Source organism: Accipiter gentilis, chromosome 19 (assembly GCF_929443795.1).
Source record: "Accipiter gentilis chromosome 19, bAccGen1.1, whole genome shotgun sequence".
Classification (NCBI taxonomy): Eukaryota; Metazoa; Chordata; class Aves; order Accipitriformes; family Accipitridae; genus Astur; species Astur gentilis.
This window is the reverse complement of record NC_064898.1, coordinates 16,942,995-16,969,024: the sequence shown is the minus strand read 5'-3', so window position 1 is coordinate 16,969,024 and position 26,030 is coordinate 16,942,995. Positions and strand designations below refer to the sequence as shown.

At 44.4% G+C, this 26,030-nt stretch overlaps 1 protein-coding gene across 1 annotated transcript in view; it reads left to right on the top strand.

Moving 5' to 3' along the window:
• Nucleotides 1-23,089, top strand: part of HEPHL1 (hephaestin like 1) — a 34,416-nt gene extending 11,327 nt beyond the window's left edge. Inside the window, exons 4-20 of the mRNA XM_049823372.1 lie at nt 1,238-1,417; nt 2,422-2,676; nt 3,717-3,885; nt 4,609-4,748; nt 4,925-5,056; nt 7,834-8,045; nt 8,500-8,650; nt 9,863-10,075; nt 12,738-12,951; nt 14,615-14,754; nt 15,584-15,724; nt 18,802-18,908; nt 19,357-19,579; nt 20,322-20,461; nt 21,078-21,237; nt 22,568-22,648; nt 22,727-23,089. Of these exons, the coding sequence (XP_049679329.1) occupies nt 1,238-1,417; nt 2,422-2,676; nt 3,717-3,885; nt 4,609-4,748; nt 4,925-5,056; nt 7,834-8,045; nt 8,500-8,650; nt 9,863-10,075; nt 12,738-12,951; nt 14,615-14,754; nt 15,584-15,724; nt 18,802-18,908; nt 19,357-19,579; nt 20,322-20,461; nt 21,078-21,237; nt 22,568-22,648; nt 22,727-22,929 (2,861 nt within the window). The 3' untranslated portion in view covers nt 22,930-23,089. The remainder of the gene's footprint in view (nt 1-1,237; nt 1,418-2,421; nt 2,677-3,716; nt 3,886-4,608; nt 4,749-4,924; nt 5,057-7,833; nt 8,046-8,499; nt 8,651-9,862; nt 10,076-12,737; nt 12,952-14,614; nt 14,755-15,583; nt 15,725-18,801; nt 18,909-19,356; nt 19,580-20,321; nt 20,462-21,077; nt 21,238-22,567; nt 22,649-22,726) is intronic.
• The last annotated feature ends 2,941 nt before the right edge of the window (nt 23,090-26,030 follow it).

Genomic DNA, 26,030 nt, shown 5'->3' with positions numbered 1-26,030 from the left:
CCTTATCATCTGAGCCATTGCCCCCTCCCCCCCCCCGGGCATGTGTAACTCTGCCACCTCTTTCCAGTACCTCCCACAGTACAAAACCAGCCCTGATTTCACATACAGAACATATAAGTGAAGCAGGTTTTATATATGAAGAAGAAAAAGACTTAAATGTGGAAAGGATAGGCCTGGTGTCCAGCTTAACTCACACAATTAAAATATCTCAGATTTTTATTCTCCTGGAGAGCCTTTGAAATCTGCAGAACTGCCTGAATGTGTGAAATGGCCAATAAGTATGCAATAATACATGAAGCTAGGAGATAGCACATTCGAAACAATCCCAGCCTGAAAGGCCAGGTCAACTGCATGTTTGGTCTTGAATTCATCAAGGTGGATAACTGCATGATGTTACTGCTGTAGTCCTTCATCCAGCGGTGGTGGGTGGCTCCGTACAGGACTGACAGCAAGGCTCTGGGGCTCCCTCCCATAGGAGACAGGGGAAGCAAAGGTTTTCATGGGTTCAGAGGTAGACTGGACGATTAGATGAAGTGTAAACCTGCCAATGGTTGATAATAGACTACTCGGTATCGCCACTCCTATGGTCTCAGGTTGCTTCCCAAATGGTCACTCAGATAATGGTATTGAACTTAGCCTGAATAGATTATATTCATCCTGCTTTTTAAAATTTAAGTATCTAGTCCCAGATAATTGTTGAGGCTTCCTCGTTAGTCCGTGGAGAGTGAGCCACATTTAGATGGCCATTCTGAGGGTATGGTTCACCAGTTGCTTCAATGCAACAGAAATGCAGGCTGCCACTTGCCTCTTCCTAATTCCTGGCCAAAAAAAAAAAGTCACTGGTTTGTGGCTGGATCAGGCCCATGATCTGGCTCACTATAAGCACACAGGTGCTAACACTGACTAAAGGGCAGGGTTAGGTGCAGTAGGCCAAAGATGGGGAAAATGGGACCACAGATATTGGCAGGTACTTGCACTTATATCAAATCAAAGAGATCCTGAAATATCAGCTTGACTTAGACGAGATGAACTGCCTTCTGGAGGCACTCATCTGTTCAAAGGCAGTTGGAGGGGAGCCAAGATGCCTTAGAAGAGCAAAATTAGGCGAGATTCATCCTGCCCTATGGATCATGGGCAGAGCACCATATTTCCCCGAGTGCTCCAAAGTTATTGTCACTTTTAAATTCAATCCCCTCCAAGGCTTTTTTTATCACTTTCCTTTTCGTTTGCAATTTAGGAACTGCAGATGAGACCTCACTAGAAGGGACTGGTGCTGCTAACGCTTTTGCCCTGATGTTTAGCATTGTAGATGAAAACTTCAGCTGGTACCTCGATGAGAATATAAACACCTTCTGCTTAGAACCAGCCTCAGTTGACAAAGAGGATGAAGGTTTCCTGACCAGCAACCGAATGCATGGTGAGCAGGACTCTTGAGCAAATGGTGACCTACAGCAGTGACGAGGCTCTTTTCATTTCAGTAGGACTTTCTGTCCCTTGTGGTGTCTCTCCTTTATCTATGTTAGCAAGGAATGGGTCAGGATGTTGAAGCACTGTGTTGACAAAGAGCCTCTCCCTAAATACAGCCCAACACGCTAGTTTGCAGAAAGGAGATTCGGCTTTCATGCTCAGCTCTGCCACTTGTTTAGCATTTTATCTTAGGCAACAGATTTAAGCCATTTGGTGACTGTTTGACCAGCTGTGAAAAGAGAAGAGTAAACTGCAGAGCACTTTGAGATGTTGTGTTGGAAGAGTCCAGCATTTCTCAAAGGGCCTTGTGGATGGTGGGCTGGATGGAACAACCATTCCTGCCCTTCAGAGATCCCTTGGCCGATAGTACTTTGTGCCATTTGGAGATCTGGCGCAAGTTAAATTCAAATATTTCTCTGTATTTTGGTTGTTCCATGGAGCTTAGGAACTAAAATATTTTGCAAAATATGAGTTTCATTCTCCTAGTGTCCTGATACATTGTCAGGTGTGGAAGCTGAGCAACAGAGAGCTGACTAGGCTGATTTGACCGATACAATCATTTTCAAATCTAAATTGCTGAAGCCTGGCATATAATGGTATATTTATGACTCAGAATAGGAGGAAATAGATTTCAGACATGCTAAATAGCTGCAGAACAAGTTAACTTCATTATCAGGCCTTTTTGGTGATGACTTGGCCTTTGCAACATCTTGATATCACCCAGGAAGTTTTTCACAGACCCAACCAGAGAATTTGGGCCATTTGATCATCCGGCGCTGTAAGCTGTGTGTTCAAAATGTTACTCTTCCTCAAGGAGCCTGTGAGGGCTTTATTCAGTGTGGACATTCAGACAGTTTCTTTTCTGGGCCAGGAAAGGATCATCCTTAGAAATGGGGTAGAGGCACTTGGCACTTCTCTTTTACCTCTCATAAAATCTCATACTTTTGTTTTTAGCTATTAATGGTTATATTTATGGCAATCTCCCCGGCTTGGAGATGTGTGCTGACACTTCCATGTCCTGGCACTTGTTTGGCATGGGAAGCGAGATAGATATCCACGCTGCATATTTCTACGGCCACACATTCACTAACAGAGACCAGAGGGCAGATGTCATCGGTCTGTTCCCAGCAACATTCATCACAGCGGAGATGAATCCCGGGAACCCAGGGAGGTGGCTGATAACGTGCCAGGTTAATGAGCACTTACGAGGTACGCTGCTATAGATCTCCCTGATCCTTTCAGAAGTTCCAGCCTCTATTAGACTTGCAAAAGAAAACTGAGAGATATTTCCCGGGGAAGCAGGATTTGACACTTTTTTTGTGACTAACCGAACACTTTGGAACTATTTCACCAGATAAACATCATGAATATGAGTTTAGTCACCGGTGGAAATTATACAAGTTGGGCCAAATCTTCAGCTAGTGTGAATGACTTAGCTGTGTAATTCATATGAGGAAGGCTTACTAGACCCAGCGCTGACACCACGCTTTCTATGTAAACCAGAGATTTTGATGAGCAATGAAAGTAGCCTTCATCATCAGTTTTTATTGTAGATAAGTACTTACACATAATGAAAAATCATGCCAGCTGAACACTTCATAGCTTTTTCCTTTGCAGAAATCAGATAAAGATTGGCAGTGTTTTCAGAAACCTTTACGTGAAGGAATTTGACAGTGATGTTGTGATATTTATGAGGTGCAAAAGCCCGAAAGCACGTATCATAAACCAAGTCTCATGACAGAAGATAGTGTATAATTATCATATCAGAGATGAGTTGGGAGAATTTTTACTTTTACAAACTTGCATGTTGATTTCAGTGGGATTTGCATCGGGCAAAATAGACTTGATTCTGGCAAGCAACAAATCTCTTCAGTGTGGTAATAACCAGCCTATATTTCAAAAAAAGTCAAGGGGAGATGATGCCATTTTGCACACTTCAGAAGGCACTCTGACCCCACAAATCACTCTACCACCCTTACCCAGATTAAGGAATTAAGTAAATAAGCCCACTAAAGAGTGTCATTGAAGTCGCTGGGCTTCACCTGTGGCATAAAGTACCACCTTGCAAGAGAAGGGTGCTAGCATCCAGCCCACTGTAGGCAGAGGAAGTCTTTAAAAATAGAAATTTACCCTAGTAATTGTTTCCAATCCATGTAGCTCCTAGAGAGTTTTGAATGTGCATTTGTACCCATGAGATTGCTGACTCCGCAGATGGCCAAGGACTGTCTCCAGACTCTTTCTCCTCCCAGGTGGCATGGAGGCACTATATGATGTTCAGATCTGCCAAAAAAACCTGTCTCGGCCTTCGCCACTCAGTCACAAGAGAAGATATTATATTGCTGCTGAAGAAGTGCTCTGGAATTATGGACCTGACGGTTATGATAAATTCACTGGGCAGGGTTTAAATGCCACTGGCAGGTAAGCTTTCTTGTCCTCTCCTGTTGTGCTTTAATTTCAGGAGTCTGGGTGAGACTTCCCCAGTGATTCACCAGGGCTAGGTCTGGCACTGTTATTAATTTTAATTGAAAGGGGCAGGGAGGAATGGATTTAAACAACCTTGTTGGGAAGTTAGATTTGTAACTGCGATGTTCAGAGTTGCCTTCTGGAAGCACTTATCTTGCTCCATTAAGTCCATGGAGAAAGTGAGTCCTGGTGAGGTATGCAAAGTTCAACAGAGTTAATGGCTCTGTGTTGAGACTTCTCAGGCAGCTTTCATACTTACAATCGGTGTATTTCAGAGGTGCCATAATGCTAGATTTTCCCCCCCTGTTATTACTGATGAAGACGAATTGTATTACAGTATCTCCCAGGAAAGGTAACGAGGATTAGAGACACATTGTGCACAGGTAATGGCACAAGTCTTGCCCTAAGGTAGTTAGAGGTAAGTTGACATAGATGTCTCCCTAACTAAGTTGGGGTTAAACACATGAAAGTCTAATGCAAAATGAATGCCCATTTGTTAACTAATTTATAACTGTAATTCAGACCAGTAATATATCCTTTTGTCTGCTAGAAAAGTGTATGCAAACTAGTAACTCGGGGGGTCATTTCTCCCATGTCTGGAGTAATAACTTTATCCAAAATGAAGGGTACTGCCTGAACCTCCAATTATTTAACCAGTCCAATTTGTTAATTCCACAGTGAATCTGCAATATATTTCACACAAGGGACTAACAGAATAGGAGGGCAATACTGGAAAGTTCGCTATGTGGAATATACTGATGCAACATTCAGTAAGAAGAAGATTTGGTCAGAGGACATGAAGCACTTGGGAATACTTGGTACAGTGAATATTTTCCGCTCCTGTCATTACATGGGGTTTGAAAGCAGATCCACTTGGATCCAGAGGGGAATTTTGTGCATGCAGCTTCTAGTCAGCCCTCGCTTGTTTAGATGGAAATATGTTAGAGGGTAGTTCTTCTAATACCTTCCCTCCCTCTCTCACTCTTTGTTTAAGGCCCCATTATAAAAGCAGAAGTGGGAGATACAATACTAGTTACTTTTGCCAACAAAGCCAAAAGAAGCTACAGCATTATGGCCCATGGCGTAAGCTTCAGCAAGCTGTCGGAAGGTGCTCCCTACTTAGATGGTAAGTTCTGACTGTCCTGTTGTATCATCACATCCAGAATACCTGAGTCTAATGATTTTCTCTTGCTCTGCAGGTTTGTCCTTTTTGTAGATGCTAAGGCACAGAAGGGATGATTTGATTAGTTTGTACCTACCTCACATGTCACAACCCATGGGACTCCTCAGTCTGCCAATATGCTGGCTGGTTCTTCCTCTTGGACATGTGCCAGACAGGGCGTCTAAAACTAGCTTAGGTCCATGTTGAGCAAAAGTCACAAGCACAATCCAATTTATATTACTTCTAATCTAACATCGCTCAACTGCAGTCAGTGGATCTCCTCTGGACATGCTCCAGAATTACGAAGCTTAAGATCTGGCATGATGCCCCTGCTGAGTCTTTGGATATAGCTATCCACATGGTGTGGGCTGCTTCACTCCTGATTCTCTAATCCATGTCAGGCATTGCCCTTGCTTCACTGTCAGGATAGTCGGTGTCAGAGGCAGCTTTTATCTGATTGACCTGGAATGTGAAGCAGCAATAATCCTTATTAATCCTCATAAATATACAAATGCTGAAACGGAGCATTTACTAAAGGCTTCTTCTCGTTTTGTGCAAGGACAGGATATTTATCACCTAAGTTTAACCATTAAGTGTTAAATGTTGTGTTTATTTGGTAGGCATCTTTTTCAGTCAGTGACAAGAAACAAACCCTTCAGAGGGTGAGAAGTCCCATTTACTTTGAACACCTATTTTAGGAGACAGTAAGTCACCCTCTAGAGATGTGTTTCTGTCTCCATCAACTAGAGAAGCAGCCTAGAGTTTGGGTTAGGGAGTAAGCTTTGGATGGCCCAAGTAAGGTGAGCTGAATCCCATCTGTAGTGTCTACAGAGATAATATTGTGGTCTCTGAAAAGTTTTTGCTGCATTGGCAGCATTGAGCAGAAAGGTAGGTTTCTTGTTGTCTAAATTGCTTTGTTTCCACTACAACACGTCAGAAAGAAACTCATGGGACAGAATCACTCTTTTGAGAACTGTGCTAAGAGAATTAGGTCAACATGTAAAACTCATAACATCATACAATAAAATCAATACAAAAGGCTTTATTAAGTTCTGTTGTCTCTAGTTGCTGAACTTGCAACACAACAAATTTACCAGCAGGCCCCAGTGCATCACGAAACAACTGACTTGAGTTCAGTCCTTAAGTTATCTGCACGCATCCTAATGCCACCCATGTCAGATGTAGTTCCCTGATGGAAGTGCAGCTTCCCTGTGCTCACAGTCCCGTCATGCTTTCATGTAACGCCCACCAGTAATAGTGCCCATCAGCATTGCACGCTTTGGTGTTGAGAAAAATCAAACCAAATCCTACAATTCAGCGGCAGTGTGCGCAGCACACCTCTGGGTCTTTGGAGAGGAACCTGACTCCAGATTCATCAACAATCTTTCTGGCCCTTCTTCTCTCCTTGTAACCCTTGTGTCTTGGATTTCCATCATATCTATCTACAAGTGTATACATGTAGAGGCCCTACAGGGGCTGTAGGTTTACATTGAAGGTAAATGATTTTTCAAAGGCTGTGCATTGTCTGAGCGCAGCTTATTAATGTGAAAATACTGTACATAAATGTACCTACAGACATCCACAGATGTCTGCAGACATCTTTTTTCAATTATGCTCTCAGGAAATACTCTTCCATGTTGCATTTGACACTTGACCAATCTCAGAGGGTTTTTAGCTCCAAATCAATGTTCTCCTTATTGAGCACTGTTGCAGGATGAATCTAGTAGTATCAGATCAGTACTGTTGAAGCAGTACTGGACTTTGTATTGTGGTTTGCAGCAAATAGTATGTGTTCATATGTAATACTGCTATCTTCACTCATGTCTAAGTTTTCAAGATGATTTTCTTGGAGTATTAGCAAGGAGTATTAAATCGGCGCAGTCTGCTGCTGCCAGATACATCTGACCGTGCTGAGAAAATCCAGTCAATGGATGCCTAAACATTAAACAGAATTTCTGATTTGATCTTCCTCATAGCAAAGACCAGAAAGGTTATGTAGTACTTTGTTTCTGCAAAGGGTGCAGGGCTGACCCCTTTTCCCAACTTTCCTTTCAAGTCCCTCTTGTAAGTCCCCTCTGAGTGGACAAAACCACTCTTTCACAGTGGCTAAATTACACAAGTGGTGCTACATCCAACCTGTGCACAGCAGCAGATAATGGCCCAAATCCTTTAAAAGTAGCTTCCAAAAAAAGTAATAGCAACTGCCCTCTGGAGACTCTGACAGAGGTTCCTATGCATTGCTACAAAATCAAAAAGAAACAATTACCAAGATCAGATATGGTTTGAATTTCTGAAGAGCCACTGATGCAGCTCTGCTCACTGATGTAATTGCTTTGTTAGTGCTTAATGAAAAACTGGAGTCTGCATCCATGCCACAGATGAATCTCACGATAGGGCAGGTAAACTACAAACATGAGAGGAAGCCATTTAAGCACAAGGATGAACTCTGCGTGTCTTGTCTGATTGAATCCAGATAATCCAGATAGCATCAGAAGGTGTCTGGGTGAAGCAGCTAAACTTGTTCTGCAGGGAATGGGCTTGGTTGTCCCCATGGCACAGGACTCCAGTGAGATGTCCCCATGGCATTAGTGCTCAGACTATGGGATGGTGATCGAGCTGTGGCTGCAAGGGGGAGCTTGTCCACAGAAATCAGCAGCTATGTCTGACTCCCAGCTAACACTTGTATTCAGGAAGACAAACCCTTCCCGTAATCTTGGTGCTTCTCAATTTTCTCTCTGCAGGCTATATGAAGCCAGGAGCCCACGTTAAGCCAGGTGAAACCTTCACATACAAATGGAAGGTGCCTGAAAATGGAGGTCCAACAGGGAGTGACCCCCCATGCCTGACCTATCTGTACTACTCAGCCACTGATGCTGTCAAGGACACCAACTCCGGCCTCGTGGGGCCTTTGCTGGTCTGTCGGAAGAACACGCTGAATCAGGATGGGACGCAGGTGCCCAACGTGGACGTTTGCTTGTCCCTAACAGCAGGGTGGTGCACTGAGGGGCTGGGGGGGGGTGTCCCATATGGACCAATTTACCCAGTTCCCAGCTCAGTTTTAAGAGATTAAACCTATGTCATTCCTCGGGGTAAAAGCTGACCTAAGGGGATGGTTAGGAAATGAAACTGTCATTCCCCCAGTATTCTGGCTCATCCCTAGGTTTTCTATCTTTTTCATGCACTTATTAGCAAAGAATGCACCTTTCCACCCTAAGTAAGTAATGGACACTTTATTTGTCCTTCTGGCTGACAGAAGAGTGCCAATCCCTGTCTCTACAAGGACATAGTAAGAAGGCAGCTGCAATTTTGGGGGTAAAGAAAGCTTTGTTAAAAAAAAATATTCATTTTTATTTGGGTAATTCTGCACAGACTTTTTTAAAATGTCTTGGCTTCCTTTTTGGCTACAGAAAGGAATAGACAGAGAATTTTACCTCCTCTTTTCAATCTTCGATGAGAATGACAGCTGGTATCTGAGGAAGAATATTGAAGCATTTACTGGAGACCCTTCAAAAGTAGACGAAAATGATGCAGATTTCAAGGAATCCAACAAAATGCATGGTATGAAATAATATGTGTTAATGGCACCTTGTCTTCAGTCATATTAGGAAGATGAGTTAGCAGATTTTATCATTTATAGTCAACTGCAGTGTACTGGGGGGTGAAGTGGAAAGCTGTCAGTCAGCTTATGGCCGGCACCCAATGCCCTTGGAGCACATGTTGAAACCCCAGTCACATTAGCAATGAATGCATCCACCTACCAACTACACCTGGAGAAAGGGAACGGAGTGTAGCTTTTAGATACAGCACCTGGGTCTCTAAAAAGGCATAATGCCAGAGTCAAGCACAACTGCAGAAGAAGCCAATGTTCACTGGTGATTTAAATTTCACTGCTGGCCTTGGCACTGGGTCAGACAATGAAGGTCCACCTGCCCTGCTCTGCCAGCTCCCTCTTGGGCAGTGACCACCTCTGGAAGAGGAGAGGCAAAGACTATGGGAATGGCCAATAATATTTTAAAACGTCACTTCTGGATGAAAGTATCTGGCTTCAGCATGCACCTCCTCCAAGTTATTCCTGACATGACAGATGGGAACAAATCACATAACCTCTCTTTGCTTTAATTTTCTGAAGAGCACCGAGAATATACATTGCTAGAGAACCTCGGGGCTTTCTGGACCTATCTATTTTATTCTTCCATTATGAGGTGCTATCTCATACTAAAGTTTTGTTCTGCCATAATATCTTTCACCAAGTGGTCACAGAGAGCATTGAGGATCAGGGAGTTTAGCTTCATAACGCCCTTGTGAAAGAAACAGATACATTTTGGAAGTAAAAGTGGAAATCAAAGGTCAAAGTCACATAAAAAGCCTCCATCAGAACTGAATTTAGAACTTGAACTCTTTACGGCCCACTCCATAGCCTTAATGATCTGGTTATACATTCTCCAGGCTGAAAGGAGGTACCTAATTCATTCACTTAACTGCTGTCTGTGAGGCACCCTGAAAAGCTCAGAGGAGAAGTGCTACATTACTGCAAAGGGCTATTATAAGATTTTACAGGCTAAAAAAAAAAGGTAGAAGCTCAGAGTTTATAGGAATAGCATTTAGATATTAATTTGGTGTCATCCAGTGCTACCTTTGCTTCACAAAATGCCCCTTTAATTAACACCATGACTTGTTGAGTCATGAGTCTTTTGCTGGGAAGGTGCTAGAAGGCTCCGTCATGAATTTACATCGACGTGCTGCAAACCGGACTCTTTTCTTCTCCTCCAGCTGTCAATGGCTACTTGTTTGGTAATCTGCCAGGCCTGGCCATGTGCAAGGATGACAAGGTCTCCTGGCACCTTATCGGTCTGGGCAGTCACTACGACATGCACGGGGTTCATTTTCAAGGAAACACCATCGACCTAAGAGGGACAACGAGGGACGGGCTGGCCTTGTTTCCTCATTTATCAGGGACAGCGCTGATGCAGCCAGACCGTGTGGGTACGTTCATGAACTTATCTTGGTAGTGTGGCACATGCAGAAATCATGCAGACAAAATAACTGTTGGTGAGATGCTCTGCTCTGCCTCAGGGGGCCTGAAAGCGTGAAAACCATGGGGACCTGGCATAGCTGGGAATTCAGGCTGGGCTACTTTTCTGGGAAGGTACTATAAATCAAATATGTATGTTCACCAAAGAGCAGAGGCTTTGATGACCTTGGGATAGGCAGAGTAGCAAGCAGAGAGATGGCTAATGGGATGCTCCAGAGTATCTACAACTCTCAAAACAGGCTTTTTCAGCAGAGATAAAATTCACTGCTCTGTAGGTAGCATCATTTAAGGTATTTTAGGACTTCGATAATAGTTTTTCAGTAATAGTCTGTAGGAGTCTCTTCAGAAGCATATACATTAAAGATACTTTTAATTCTCATGTATAATCCAGTGATACATCCTTCAGACTCAGAGGGGGTGAATTGTTTGTTGGAGACACCTAGAATATACGGCTTAGTGTGAGTCCTGCTGTGCAGTTTCATGACAGATGGTGGAAACGTATGGGATATGTGTAAGAAAAGAATCTGCTGTCTTATAGACACCAGTGCCAGAGGTCTAACCTGGCAAGTACACAACGCCAACAGATTATTTCTATCGGGTGCTCTGGCCAGGAGCAATGGCAGCCAGGACCCCCCCCACGTATAAAAGAAGCCCCAGGGGAGCACTGGTGACCGGGAGCACAGCGAACAGGACATGGCGCGGCAGTTCGCGTGGCAGTTTGTGCAGGAAGGGCGCTGAAGCCCTGCCAGCTCCACCAGGGAGCAAGGGCATCCACCCGGCAGAAAGCCGCGGCCTCTCTAAGCTCTGCGCCCACCACAACCGACGCAGCCGCCCAGAAGAGCTCCGGTGCCAGGCTGCAGGTCGTGCCCTGCTCTTAACGCCAGTACCAGCCCGCAGCAGTGAGCAGAGCTGTGGGAACTGCAGGCCCAGGGAGAGGAAGACGCAAGGCTTATTGATGTGTTAGGAACCAGGGAAGCACCTGAGAATAGACATGTAGGAGTTAGGGCTTCTCCTCTCCAAAAAAGGTGGTGGGGTCAATAGCCCAACTGAAGTGCACCTACACCAATGCACGCAGCATGGACAACAAACAGGAGGAGCTGGAAGCCGTTGTGCAGCAGGAAAACTATGATACAGTTGCCATCATGGAAACAGGGTGAGATGACTTGCACAACTGGAGCGCTGCAATGGAGAGCTATAAACTCTTCAGAAGGCATGGGCAAGGCAAGGAAAGAGAGGCGGTGAGGCAGCCCTGTATGTTGGAGAGTGTTTTGACTGTCTAGAGCTTAATGATGGTGACGATAGGGTTGAGCATAGATGGGTAAGAATCGGGGGGAAGGCCAACAAGGCAGATATCATGGTGGGAGTCTGTTATAGACCACCCAGCCAGGATGAAGAGGTGGACAAAATATTCTATAAGCAGGTGGGAGAAGCCCTTGTTCTCGTGTGGGAGTTCAACTTACCAGATGTCTGCTGGCAATACAGTACAGCAGAGAGGAAACAGTCCAGGAGGTTTCTGGAGTGTGTGGAAGCTAACTTCCCGACACAGCTGGTGAGGGAGCCCACTAGGGAAGGCGCTGGACCTGTTGTTTGTGAACAGAGAAGGACTTGTGGGTGATGTGATGGTTGGAGGCTGTCTTGGGCACAGCGATGACAACACGGTAAGAGATTTTGATTCTTGGAGAAGTAAGGAGGGGGGTCAGCAGAACTGCTACCTTGGACTTGTAGAGGGCAGACTTTGGCCTCTTTCGGAGCCTGGTTGAGAGAGTCCCTTGGGAGGCAGTCCTGAAGGGCAAAGGAGTCCAGGAAGGCTGGACTTTCTTCAGGAAGGAAATCCTAAAGGTGCAGGAGCAGGCTGTCTCCCCATGTGCCGAAAGATGAGCCGGTGGGGAAGAAGACCAGCCTGGCTGAAGAGAGAGCTTTGGCTAGAACTCAGGAAATCAAGGAGAGCTTATGACCTTTGAAAGAAGGGGCAGGCAACTCAGGAGGACTACAAGGATGTTGTGAGGTTATGCAAGGAGAAAATTAGAGGGATCAAAGCCCAGCTAGAACTTAATCTGGCTACTGCCCTAGCAGACAATAGGAAATGTTTCTGTAAATAGATTAGCAACAAAAGGAGAGCTAAGGAGAACCTTATCACTCTCTACAACTACCTGAAAGGAGGTTGTAGTGAGGTGGATGTCAGTCTCTTCTCCCATGTAACAAGTGATAGGACAAGAGGAAACGGCCTCAAGTTGCGCCAGGGGAGGTTTAGATTGGATAGTAGGAAAAATTTCTTCAACGAAAGGCTTGTCAAGCATTGGAACAGGCTGCGGTGTAGTCGCCATCCCTGGAGGTATTTAAAAGATGTGTAGATGTGGTGCTTAGGGACATGGTTTAGTGGTGGACTTGGCAGTGTTAGGTTAATGGTTGGACTCGTTGATCTTAAAGGTCTTTTCCAACCTAAACAATTCTATGATTCTATGTAAGCATCCCCTTCGCTTGCCTTTCCATACAGCATCACAGATTAGGTTTGTCTGAGGACAGATCACAGATGTACAAGGCATAGGACCTAATTTGACAAGCTGCTTTTTAATGTTTTTAAATTGCCTAAATCTCTTGCTCTTTCCTTTCCAGGCACATTCAAAGTGGTTTGCAGGACTTTCGATCATTTTGTCGGCGGGATGAAACATCTCTACGAGGTCAGCAGCTGCCGTAATAACACCCGCTCCCAGCAGCAACACGGAGCCATGAGGCTCTACTACATCGCTGCAGAGGAGGTGGAGTGGGACTATGCCTCAAATAAGAGCTCAGCACCAAAGATTTACAATGTCAGCAGCAACGAGGAAAGGTACCCAAAGCAAAAAATGCTTATGGCATGGGGCACACTCATAGTGGAGGGGAAACTTTGAAGCATCCTTTCACGAAGCCAGCCTTGTACTCTTTAGGAGGGACTCTTTGCCAAACAAATAAGAGAAAATGTATTTATTAAGTGACAACCTCTCAGACTAGACTTGTTCATAGGCAACATTTTCAGATGTTTTTTTTGTCTCAGAGTGTCTTGTAATGCTGTTGAACCCAAGAAGGCTTCCAAGTCCCTAAATCTGTATGTGCGTTCCAGCCCTGGCTCGACCCTACAATGATGCCCCCCAAGTCCCTCCTCTCCCTTCCTCACGCTCCCCAGTCTCCCCATCCCAGTGCTCTGGTTTTCATAGAGAAGAAACCCAGGTGAGCCCAGACGTGACCCAGATGTGAGCCCCTGCAAGCACTGCAGATGCATTAGGGAGGTGCTGAGCCTGCTTCACTGCAGCATGGTAGCCCCTGGCTTCCACGGAAAAATCAGGGCACTGTAACTGCTGCAAGTGAATCATGTCTACACTGCACTGTGCTATGGAATAGAAAGAATGTGCAGAAGCTACACGTTCCAGGTCAGATTGCATAGGGACATCTCTGAGACCACTTTGGTGAAAACAAAAAAGAATGAGAAACATATTCAAAAAATAAACCTCAGAAAAGTGGCTGGGAAACTGTACCCTGTAAAGAGGAAGATTACGGTGGAGTCGGTAGAAAATACACCTGAAGAGTCACAGGCGATGAAGCGCGTTTAAAGAAAATATTAACTCCAGTATTGTCAAAGGCTGCTGTTGCACAAACAGTATATTATTACAGTAAGCAGTATTCCTGGGGCATTTTTTTTGTTTTTATTTAGTATGTTGGGAGCCAACCTCGCAACTCCCCTGCCAGGGGCACCTTGGAGATAGGCTGCCAGGAGCCAGAGCTGCTCTCAGAAGAGAGTGGACGCTCTCCTCTGCAGCTGGTGGCGAGTGTCCTCTGCTGGCGAGTCAGCCCGCTGGGATGCCACGGGAGCAGCAACAAGATGTGGGTGACTGCACAAACCTGGAGGGCACAAAAAAGCATCCTCTGCCAGGTGCAGAAGGCAAAATACATTTCTCACTTTATCTTCATGCTGGGAAAGCATCCAGCCCTGTGCAGTACATAGCAGCAGGAGGACAGGGTAAAGCAGGTCCCTCTTACCTCAGGTGACGGCATTTGCTTTTGCAACTTAGGCTTCGGTTATCATCTTCCTGTAGTTGACTAATAGCCGAGATGGTGAAAGCAGCCATCGTGGCAAGAGGATTCAGGTTTGCAGGGACAGGCAGTAGCTTTTACTGGAGTGGAGGATGCAGCTGGAGAGAGTGGCCAAACCCACTCTTAGCTTGAACTTCATCTCTGGTCTGACAACTCTCTGGTGAAGGATTTGTGTTCCCAAAAGTTTGTGGTGAGTGCAAGGTAACCTCAGCTTTACCTGTTTGAAGAGGACGTACATTTAGTGAAGATTATAACTGTTGTTATTTGCTGTTTAAAATCTCTTGCAGCACCCAGGGCTTCACATCAATCAGCACATTGGACCAAGCTGTAAATTCTTATTACATCTGTTGTGAGTAACACAACAGTTACTAGTCTTTAGGTATGTAAGGTTCAGTGCTTTTAATCTTTGCCTTTTTATTTTGCAGCTATGGGCATGTTTTCCTGAGCCAAGCGGAAGATCTGATCGGTTCAAAATACAAGAAAGTGGTTTACAGGGAGTACACAAACAGCAACTTCACGCAGCGCAAAGTGAGGACAGAGGAGGAGGAACATTTGGAAATCCTGGGCAAGTAGCTCTCACGGCTCACAGACTGAGCCTGATGAGCAAGACGATTGTTTTCCAAAAACTAGGAGTTTTTCCAGCTCTGTTAACGTGGAAAACAAGGAACACTGATACCTATTCCAGGTTATCAGTGATTTTACACCCAATTTGTGTAATGGCTGAGTGTAAAGATGCTTTCCAAATTAGACAATTCATTCTCAAACATGAATAAGGAGTTTCCTAAGGAGTATTAACAGGGAGGATGCCAAAATGGCAATTCCAGGATTCACCTTCAGAGCCTGTAACTTGGGGGAGACACTTGTAGGGAGATTAAGTCAATATTAAGGGGCTGGATTTGCATCTGAAATTGGGCAAGACAAAATTTTATGCATGTCATAAAATAACCATCAAGTCGTGTTTTTTATGGGGTGAGAAGTGGGCAACAACTGGTCATAAAGTAGTCAACACTCTAGTAATATTTTTGACATTTCCTTTTTTGCAGTACAAAAGTAAAAAAAAAAAAAAAGTTAAAATAAAAAAGCTGCTACCAACTTAAGAAGTAAAATTTTGGAAGATACAAAAACCATCCACAAGAGTTATCCTTAAAAAGCTGTCCAAACACCTGTCTCCAGAGTGAACAATTCTTACTGACCGAAAAGAAAAAAGATTATTTATATATAGGGAGCTTTTCATCAGCTGAGATAACAAACCAATTTTGATGGCTTTGATGAAAGAATAGAAAAGCCCACATGTTTTGAGAAAGACCTTGGCTCCTCTCCTAGGCCAAGCTATTGAAAGTTTGTTAAATTTAGAAAAGCAGCATTAATCACCAGCATCTTCTGGTTTAATTTAGGGCCGTTACTCCATGCCGAGGTTGGTGACTCTGTACTGATCATATTTAAGAACAAAGCCAGCAGGCCTTATTCGATAAGCGCACATGGTATAGAGGAAGTGGGTTGTGAAGAACAGCCTGAGACACCAATTACCCTCCCCGGTAAGGCTCTTCTTTTTTTTTCTTTGAGCTACAAAGGCTGTATATAAAAGCATTTTAACGTATGAGTGATAATTCCTCTTTCAAGCTTATGCATACCTATATGTTCTTCTAGCCGTAATACACTCAACGTTTATTCAGATACAATTCTGTGTTGTTATACATGTAGGTTCTTGATCAAGTGAGCATGTTTGGGCAGAGAACGACCCTTTGTTCCTACCAGGGGTAGCAACAGGAACGCAATATCATTGGACAACCTCCAAAAAAGGCAGAAGCAGGCGCATAATCATGGCAAGAGAAATGTAAGCCAGCACTGCATTTGGCTCCAGACTGACACTCTTAAAATGTTTTAAAAATTGTGAAAGTCGGTGGTAGAGCTGCAGTTGGCAATATTAACTCTGCCTCTCTCTTAATCTACACAGAATTGGCATTCACATTCAGAGTTGATGCATAAAAAGCAAAATGTAGCTGTCGTGAATTAAAAATCTTTGAAAAAGTGTACCAAGTATGCCTCAGTTTCTAGTGAGGAAAATAGTGGAAAGTAGTTCTCACAGCATTGCAAATTTTCATATAGAAAAATACCTGTTAAAATTTTTATACTTCAATTTTTGTGTTGGGTTTTATATTCTAGTAGGAAGTAAAACTCAAACCCAGACATTATAGTCAATCCTAAATGTACATACCTTCACTATCCAACACCCATACAATTTTTTAAAAAGTATTTTTGAGTTTCAGTGCAAAACTAAATGAAAAGAAATTCTGATGTACTAAACTTCTTGGCAAGCTGAAATTTCTTTCCTGTAAATAGCTATATTGATACATTACAATCACACAGAAATTCATGGCCAAATGTGAGCCAACATCTGTCTTGCTGGAGTCTGATGAATGAATACCTGTGGTTAATATATATAAATATATAAAAAAGGAGCTGATTTATATGGTTCCCCTTTTTTGTTATTTGCTCCATGATGTTGTTGATGCTATTTTGTTGACAGTTGAGGTGTAACACTGGCAACACTACTGTCATGTCTCCTGTGTCCACATGGGAGCAGGCTTGGGACGAGTTAGACCAAGGAAAGTGCCTTTGACAGTAAGCCAAAGGAAAAGACTCTTCAGCAAGATCTAAAGACAGACTTTTCCTTAGGAGTTTGGAAGGAGCAATTAACACAGAAACCAAGTCCCTAAAACCAAGAATATTTCCTGATCACTTCAGTCCCCACCACCATCACCTAGAAAGCTTCGCTGTCTGTCTTCCTAGGCCAGGCTGGACTGCTCACCCCAAGCTTCCCAGAGCCCATTTAGTTCTACTAAATCCTGAACCAGTCATCAGTCAAATTTATGTCCTGCTAAATTGTGCTCCCAAGAGCACTGCCAGCTCCTAAAGAGGCTGTGGGTGGCATGGTAAAGAGATGCAGAGAGCAGATCCATAGCAGCCTAAGCCAAAACAGCTCTCAGCTGCCACAGCTTTGTCCTCTCCCTGTCCATTCCTCCACTTACCCAGCAGCAAAAAGGGAGAAAACATCCATTTTCCTCTTGCTTATCAGTCTTTTCAGGGGTTATGCTTCATTTACACTTCAAATATAGGTCTTTGATGCCGTCTGAAGTGTCTCAGGTTTTGAGTAGAGGTTTTTTCCATCTACAGCCTCCAAACATCCTGAAGTGAGGAGTAAAAAACAAGGCAGTGGTGAAGGACCATGGCCAGGGGCTCTTCTCACATCATGCCCTCTAGAAAGGGGTGATGACATGTAGGTTAGATACAAGTGGATGACAAACTCTTCCTTGGTATATGCCTCCGTGGCATGAATGCTTCTGAGACCAAGGGTTTTCTTGTTAGTGTTTTCTGTCCTATTAGTGTAGTGCTGTGTCTTAAAGCCTTTCTGATCACTGCTGAAGTGTGTAAACCCATGCTGTAATGAGCAGAAGGTGATTGTCCTGTAAGATTAAATGACATTGCAACACTTACGTGCGACCCATCTCATATAGTATGACATTTGAGTGTCACCATTTCTTTTTTTGTAGTTATTGCTGTATGATAAAACTCACTATTGCATGATTCATCAAAATGGTGTAGTGGTTCAGTGACACAAAACTAGGCTCAGCCACTTCACAACCATTTAAGCTTAAAAACTCTCCTTCACCCTGACGCCCACAGCTGTTGGCAGCTGTTGGGATGTGGCTGCCCTAAGACCATGGTCAAGAGTTCTGTGATTTCCTTGTTTTCCCCTGATTCATAGCATGTCCCCAGTTGTTCTTGGTTTTATCACCCTTGAAGATTTTGGGCCAGAGACTGCCTGGTTTAACATTTCTCCACCATTTAAAAGGGCAAGGTGTTGACCGCATCTTGGTCTCCTACCCTCCCCTGCAGTACCAGCAAAAAAACAAAGCAGAAACACAGCACAGGCAGTTCATCTGAACACAGATGTGTTTGTGTTCAGTGTAGAGAACTGATCCTCACCCAAATAGATAATTTCCCCATCAGATTGTTCTGGGTTTTTTTTAAATCAGAGGTCAGGGAATCTCTGCTCAAGGAGGATGTGGAGAAGTGATGGCTTTTGGTAAGGGACAGGGGTTCTCCGGTAGTTGCTGGGGAGCAGGGGCTTGGCTGGGAAAGGACAGGAACCCCTGTCGCTCACAGGCAGCAGGTTGGTACCTACTCAGCTCTACTCTCCTGGCCCAGAGCTGATACGCTGCCGCAGCACCGTCTGCAAAATCCCAGTGGCAACTGCCACATCGTTGTGCCCTTTTCAACTGACAAAGTCCAAGAAACATTTTCTGGACCTTGGCTCCCGACATCTTCAACTGACTTTAAGCATCGGCATCCGAGATCATTGATCTGCTACTGTTGCCAGCATCATTTGCAGATCTCCTTTTCTGGGGTCTGCCTGCCTTCATTTACACCACTGGAATCTCATCGACTTCCTGGAAGGCAGAATCACATCCATATCCCATTGCTGCATGCTTCCACAGATAGTTTTGATGCAGATCATTTTTTGATGGGGAGGGTAGCAGATCTCAGTTACATACTGTTCAAAGCCTCTAATACCCAGCTGCTCTTGGTAAAATTATTCTCTCTGTTTCAGGGGAAATAAACACCTACAGGTGGAATGTCCCGGAACGATCTGGCCCTGGTAAAACAGATCCAAACTGTATCACTTGGGTTTATTATTCAACAGTGAATTTTGTGAAGGTAACCAAGAAATGGTCATTAAAGATTACATTGCTTTGGCTAAAGCATCCTGCCTTGCATAATGTTTCTGAAAGGATCCTGCTTCACATTCATGCAAGGACCACAGGCTAGAGGAACAATTTACAGAGTTAGACGCTTTATCCTCTTTGATAACAGTTGCACATGCCTGGGTAATTTAAGCTACTGAAATCCCCAAGGGTACACCATAGTAATGTGATTCCCTCCTTAAAGAACAGTAGAAGGGATTCGGGGTGAAGGCAAAGCATTGCTTTAGTACATTAACATAGGGACACGTAGAGAAAGATATCTCTAATCAGACAGAGTAATGCTTTTTTCTCATCTGATGGGAAAATGGAATTTCATCTTTATTTAATCTGTAGTTAATCTGTATCTATTTCATAACTGGGTGAACTGAAAATTTGTAATGCATATATTTATTTTATTTCAGGACACATACAGTGGTCTGATTGGGCCTCTTGTAGTTTGCAGAAAAGGAATTCTAGATGAAAGAGGTCTAAGGAAAGACATTGATCGTGAATTCACTCTTCTGTTTATGGTGTTTGATGAAAATGAATCCTGGTATTTGAAAGAAAATATTGAAACATACCTTCATAAGAATCCTGATGATTTTAATTCCACTGAGGACTTTGTAGAAGGCAACAGCATGCATGGTATGTAGGACTCGGTAGCAGCAGCCAAGAGGACAGAGGTTTATTTTTCACAGCCCTTTTAGGAAGGCATTGGACTTAGCCTGCAGTTACCCAACCATGTGACAACTTCATAAACTGCAACTCTGGAAACAAAAAAATTTCACGAGGCCCAGCCAAGATATTTTTCTAACAAGATAGTTTAATCTTATCCTCTTGGAAAAAGGCTGCCCTGCCAGACTTCCCTTGTCATTTGAGAGCTGTGTTCCTTGCAGGCTTGTTCTGTAGGAGTGTAAGGATGACATTTTAGAACTGTGGCTGTAGTAAAAACCAGCCCAGGAGCCAGGCAGAACAGACTGGATGGGGTCAGGAAAAGCCCTTGCAAAGCAAACTTTCTACAGATGGTACCCATTTTAGGCAATGACTCTATTCCCTCTTTTTCCACGTAGTTTCTCAGCATAAATCCTGTTTGTTCAGGAGTTCAATCTCAACCAGCAAAAAAGCTATCCGATGCTTTTCGAGACAGAAAAATGGTTGCTGCTGTGCACTTAGTTCATTTGGAAACTGAAAGAAAAACCTAACTGTCTTCTTGCAATGGCAGTGGTCACCATGCAGATCCCTTGCCCTGGCCACACATGCCTGTCCCCTCTCTGCCTGGGGACCCCTTCCTCCAGGAGAGAAAGTGTGAAGGGTGCCTGAAGTGGAGGTTATCGTCAACGTGTACCATGGCTAGTTATTAATCAGTCCTATTTTGTCATTCTTCCAGCAATCAATGGGAAGATTTATAACAGTCTCCTGGGTCTAACGATGAATGAAGGTGATAGGACAAACTGGTATTTGATAGGAATGGGCAATGAAGTGGATATACATACAGTTCACTTCCATGCACAGACCTTCATCTTCAAGGTTGGTAAAATTAATCAAAGTAAAACCTTCATAGTGTGATGGGAAATTTCTGAAAAATGTCCAGGTTCTAGCCTTGTTTTGCAGCTTGGACGCAGAGCCCTGGGCTGATGCTGAGGTCGGTGGGAGTTTTGCACGTGAAGGAAATACAAAATGAATGAGATCCTTGCAAAGCTTCTACTACTCTGAGCCTGTTATGAAACATGAATAAATGTCACTGTTAGAGGACATGGTTAGGTGGGTCAAAATGCATGTTTAACCATGGGTATAAGGGAAGATAAGGGGGGAAATCAGAGAGTTGTGCCTGCTTGGAGTGTGATTTTTATGTTGTGACAGCTTGCCACTGGCAGGACTATCTAAAAAATCTGTCTTTCAGAGAAACACCTGTGCTCAACCAGCACTTGAAGCCCTCAGGAAGGGCCTCCTGTTGTTAATTATTTAATTGATTAAATGGGAGGTGTCCACGGACCACAGTTTCCCTGGATGAGGCTCACTAGAAATATGTAACAAGAAATGTTTGATCTGCCTTGAGGGGCTGAAAGTTTAACTGCACTATTGCAGTGCCCGTGGGGGCTATTTGAGGCACAACTCTCATGATGCTTGTTTTGCCTTGCCACAGACAGATAAGGACCACAGAGGAGACGTATATGACCTTTTTCCTGGGACTTTCCAGACAGTTGAACTCTTAGCAGAAAACCCTGGAACATGGCTTCTGCACTGCCACGTAGCCGATCACATCCACGCTGGCATGGAGACCACCTACACCATCAATAAGTCAGGTGCAGTATCTGAAACGTGTCCTAGGACTCGGAGGTGGTATCACAGCAGATCAGATGGAAGGCAGGGAGGAAAGGAGGAGAGCTAACACCACTGCTGCACCCTGCACGCTGGTGGGAAGCACCTGTACATTACTGCCATGGCTAGTTAGCATCATCTAGGGACAGGACAAACACCCCTGATGACATGGTAAAGACGGTAATCTTTGCTGCACGCTGCAACTTAAAAGCAGTTGGTGCTTCACAAGAGTCCTTCTAAGACAGTGGCAACCTGCAGACCGTTAGCCATCCCCAGGTGGTGCAGAAAACAACTGCAAAGCTATTTCTCAGCCTTGCTGCCACAGGGTGTGCAGGAGGGGCTGCAGACTGGTGTGGTGCTAGTTCCTCCCTGCAATCACTGCTGGCTCCCAGAGCTATTTGAGCTCCTTCCTGCACAGGCAGAGGCCAGGTGAGATGCAAGATGCTCCAGAAAATGATTCTTCATCCTGTCCAAGAAATAGATGATCCTTTGACTAAGGAAAGTTGGCAAACTTTTTGAGTGGTGCTGGTCCCTTCCACAACTTGTGATTGAAGCCAAAAGTGCTTTGTGAAGCCTCCCCACATCACATAATTTCACTAAACATCTGTATCCAGCACCTCCTGCCTGGATTCCCATTGTGCTTGCTACATTCCTCCACAGAGGTTGCAACAGTGCCAGCAGGTGTACCTCGTACCTCTAACCCTGTAGCAGCAGGATGACAAATATAATGCCAAATGTAGCCAAAATACTCCTTCCTCTGATAAGGTGAATTTATTTTATACCATATATTCATGCGGGCTGTGAAACTTCAAATGAACAAGCAAATGCAGATCTGAATTGTAGAACGGTTTGGCTTAGAAGCAACCTTGAAGATCATCTAGTTCAACCTCTGTACCATGGGCAGGGCCACCTTCCACCAGACCAGGTTGCTCCAAGCCCCATCCAACCTGGCCTTGAACACTGCCAGGGATGGGGCAGCCACAACTTCTCTGGGCAACCTGTTCCTGTGCCTCACCACCCTCACAATGAAGAACTTCTTCCTTACATCTAATCTAAATCTACCCTATTTCAGTTTAAAACGGTTACCCCTTGTCCTGTCACTACAGTAAGTAGTGAAGTAACAGACAACCTACAGAGAAGGGGGACGTTGCCCATGGAGCTGCCTAGAGTAATAGCAGTGCTGATCTAATAATGATTTCTGTTCAGATCAACAAGGTAGAACTAGTTAAATTAAATCAGCGCTACTTTTGCAGAAGAGAAAGAAGTATTTATTAAGGTTTTCAACTTAACTATGCTTTTTCCATCTCTGCACAGAATGGGAAGCTCCTTCAGAAGGAGGACTTACAGCTGGAGCATACAATACAACTACTGCAAATAATGGAACCACTACAAAGGGTAAGGATTTTTTTTAATGTCATTTAAAACTCTCCAGATTCATGCATAGATTCTCATGAACTACTTCTCTTTTAACAGATTATGACAGCAAAGGGGGCAATTTTTTTGGCAAAACTTTGAGTTCTGGAGAAGCCAGCCTGATACTCGCAGCCTTTTTTTTCATTGGACTTGTTCTGCTGTCAACAGTATTAATCATCTTCTGCCTCGTCACCCGCCAAGGAAGCAGGATCCATTACATGGCTCTGCATGACAAAAGTGCACTTCTAACAGATTCCCCGTAAATCCCCACTTTAAGCACTATTCACAGAGCCGCACCGGATTTCATGACATGCTGCTAATAAAACTGGAGCAAGACATATCCTGATAGTCCTACCCCGTAGCCAGTGCTCTCAAGAGCAAACATGAGCTGTAGCGTTCAGCTCCAAGATCCACGTACCACCCATCACCATTTCCACTCCTCTGGAGTTCAGCTGAGCTTTGTCCAAGATCAAATTTGGCAGCCGAGCAGAGCAGCACACTTCTTGGCATCCACACCGGCTGCACAGGTTTTCCACAGGAGTAAGGAGTGGGCACTATGGCATCCATGCGCTCTGTGCAGAAACACGGGGTTCACGTTAAGGAATAAATACCACCAGGGACTGTTTTAAGCGTGCTGGCTCCCGAAGGAGCAGACGTTAATCTGGAAGTCCCCGTATTTTCCCAAAGTCTGGCTCAATAAATTCACTGACATTTAAGCAATTCTCCTTTTTTTGCCCTGCTAAATGAGGAAACTGTGCGCTGGGGACAAATTTTTAAAGGCATTTAGGGATCTACCAATATATTTTAGCACCTGATGGAGTTCAGCAGTGGCCCTGTTGTTATTTTCTAACAGCTTTTGTTAATCCCTTTAAAAATCTGGCCCTGAGCAACCTCTGAGAAAGTTAGTTGACTTTGCTGCTTATTGTGGTCCTGATTCTGTACCTCTTCTTTGCACCAAGTAGCACCTCACTCCCCACCTGTAATGAAGCCATCAGGAGGCTGATCTTTGTGCTCTGCAAGGAAGACAGGCAGAATCAGGCCATGTTTAACAATACTTGAATGTTTATAGCTCATTTTTAATTAGATAGTGCTCATTCTTGCCTGCTCACGTCAGCTATCGCTCTTGCAGAGGAATGCCAGAACAAACAGGTCTGTCTTGTGTTTGTCCAAAATTGATTTTGAATGTAAATTCAAGTTGCTGGGGTTTTTTTATTTTATTTTTTCCACTTCTGTGTTTTGAAGTATGTTCGAGTGTAGGAAACTTTACTGCCCATCATTCTTCTTGAGCTTAACGGTGTCCTGGATTGATGTCCAGCTAACCAGTATGTTGAAATTTCTTGGATGTTTTTCAGTTATTTCTCGATTTTTTGTTTTCCCCAGTCATTTAAGAGCACACATGTGAGGTAGAACTGCAGGACTGAGCCCAAACAGAAGTTAACACCATAGCAATAAACACCTCCAGACTTATCCTCTAAATCTTCCCTTTGAGCTGACAAAACCAGATGATACTCTAAGCCGTCCCATCTTTCTGTTTTGTAAACATTAAAATTGAGGTCTCCTGTTCTGTGCAAAAACACTGTCTGCCTGTGCAGAACATTTGCTCTCTGTATACCTACAAAATTAAAGCCTTTCACTTAAACATATTAATAAAGGAAATTATTTGGTACTTTCCTTTTAGAGTAGCTAATGTGTCTGACTTTTTAGAAGCAGAATCATAAATACCTTTTGACCATAGAAACTAGCCAGACAAAGTGATTACAATGACAATAAAAATCTGGTTATTTGTATGAACCTTCTGGCACAGTCCGTTTCACCTGGCATGCTTCTCAGCTGGATGGGAACATCACGGCTGCTTGTCCAGGCGACACAGCCTGCCACAGAAAGACAGTGGGAAGCATCACAGAAAGCAGAAATCATTGAGTTTACCACTGCCTGCCGCGTGGCCAGCTGTGCCCCGACACCTGTGTTGAAGGGCAGCATTTGTGTTGGGCTGAAGCACCGGTGGGAACAGAGTAAAGCAACAAAATGAACAAAAGAAAAAACCAAAGAAGTTACCAGGGCAGGCGTGTTCTCCACAGAGTGCTACAGGTCCCTGAGTATGAAAAATCTGGATTATGAACTTGGGTAGCAGTTGGCAACTGCCCTAGCACCAAAACCTTGGAAGGTGACAAATATATAATCAACCTTTAAAAACTTCCCAGAGGAATAAGCAGCTCTGACACTCACATAATGCAAGCTGGCTGAAACATTTTTTAAAAAAAAAACAACCACAAAACAAAACAGAAAATTGTCCAAAGGAACAAAACAGATCATGGAAGAATCAATGCTTTCTTTTCATTTAAAGAAAATTGTGCATCAGTGAGGTTTTTGAAGGATTCAACACATAGATAAGAGACCTGGATGAATATAGCCTACTTACATTTCCATAAGATGTTTGAGAAGGTCCTTAGTTTAAGCTTCTTAAGGAAATGAAATCACCATGGGATGACAGGAAGGGGTCGGTGGAGGTTAAATAGCTGGTTAAAAGACAGGAAAAAGTGGCCAGATTTCTTGTTGAAAGTCACTCACGGGGTGCTGCAAGGACCCTTGCTCTTCACCGTTTTCTGTCAGTGGTGTGAAAAAGGGTGACCAAGTTGAGCAACTATCATAAGGATGTGTAGCATGAAAAATGAGTGACAAAAAGATAAAATTCAGGACTGATACATTTACAGCAGTACTTGTGGGAAAAAAGCGATCCTAGCCCTATGTGCATCATACTGTCTAAGCATCTCGGAAATGGGGTCTTATCTGTAGTAGTTTAATGGCAACGTTAGTGCTTTTTAGTGGGCAGAAAGGCAAGGGAATGTTAGGAATCAGTAGGAATTAAGAACAGAGCGAACCAGAACGCGAGTTGGTACTATGGCGTAAATGCCTGGGGCACCTGCCTCTCGAACGCAGCGTGAGCCACATCCCCGGCCCCACCCGGGAGAGGACACGGCAGCGCAAGAGCAGCACAGAAAGAAGAAGGAAGGGAATCGGCGTCGTAGCACAGTTTCCATATGAGGAGTGATTGCCTTGGATGGCGGCGATTTCCTCGGAGGATGCTCCGAGGTTACAGAAAGCGACTGGGAAAACAGAAGGGGCCGAACCGAGTTACGGGGTATGACCGCTGAAGGCGCCCCACGGACTCCCGCAAGAGGAGCAGGGGCGCTGGGCGCAGGGTGCCGCCTCCAGCCCGGGGACAGCCCGAGGCCCCCGGCCCGGCGCAGAGCCCCCTGCCCCGAGCGTCCCGGGGCGGGGAAGCCCAGCCCGTCGCCGGGCCCGGCCCCCCGGGCGGAGCCGGGCGAGGGCGGAGCCGAGCCGGGCTGAGCCGAGCCGGGCTGAG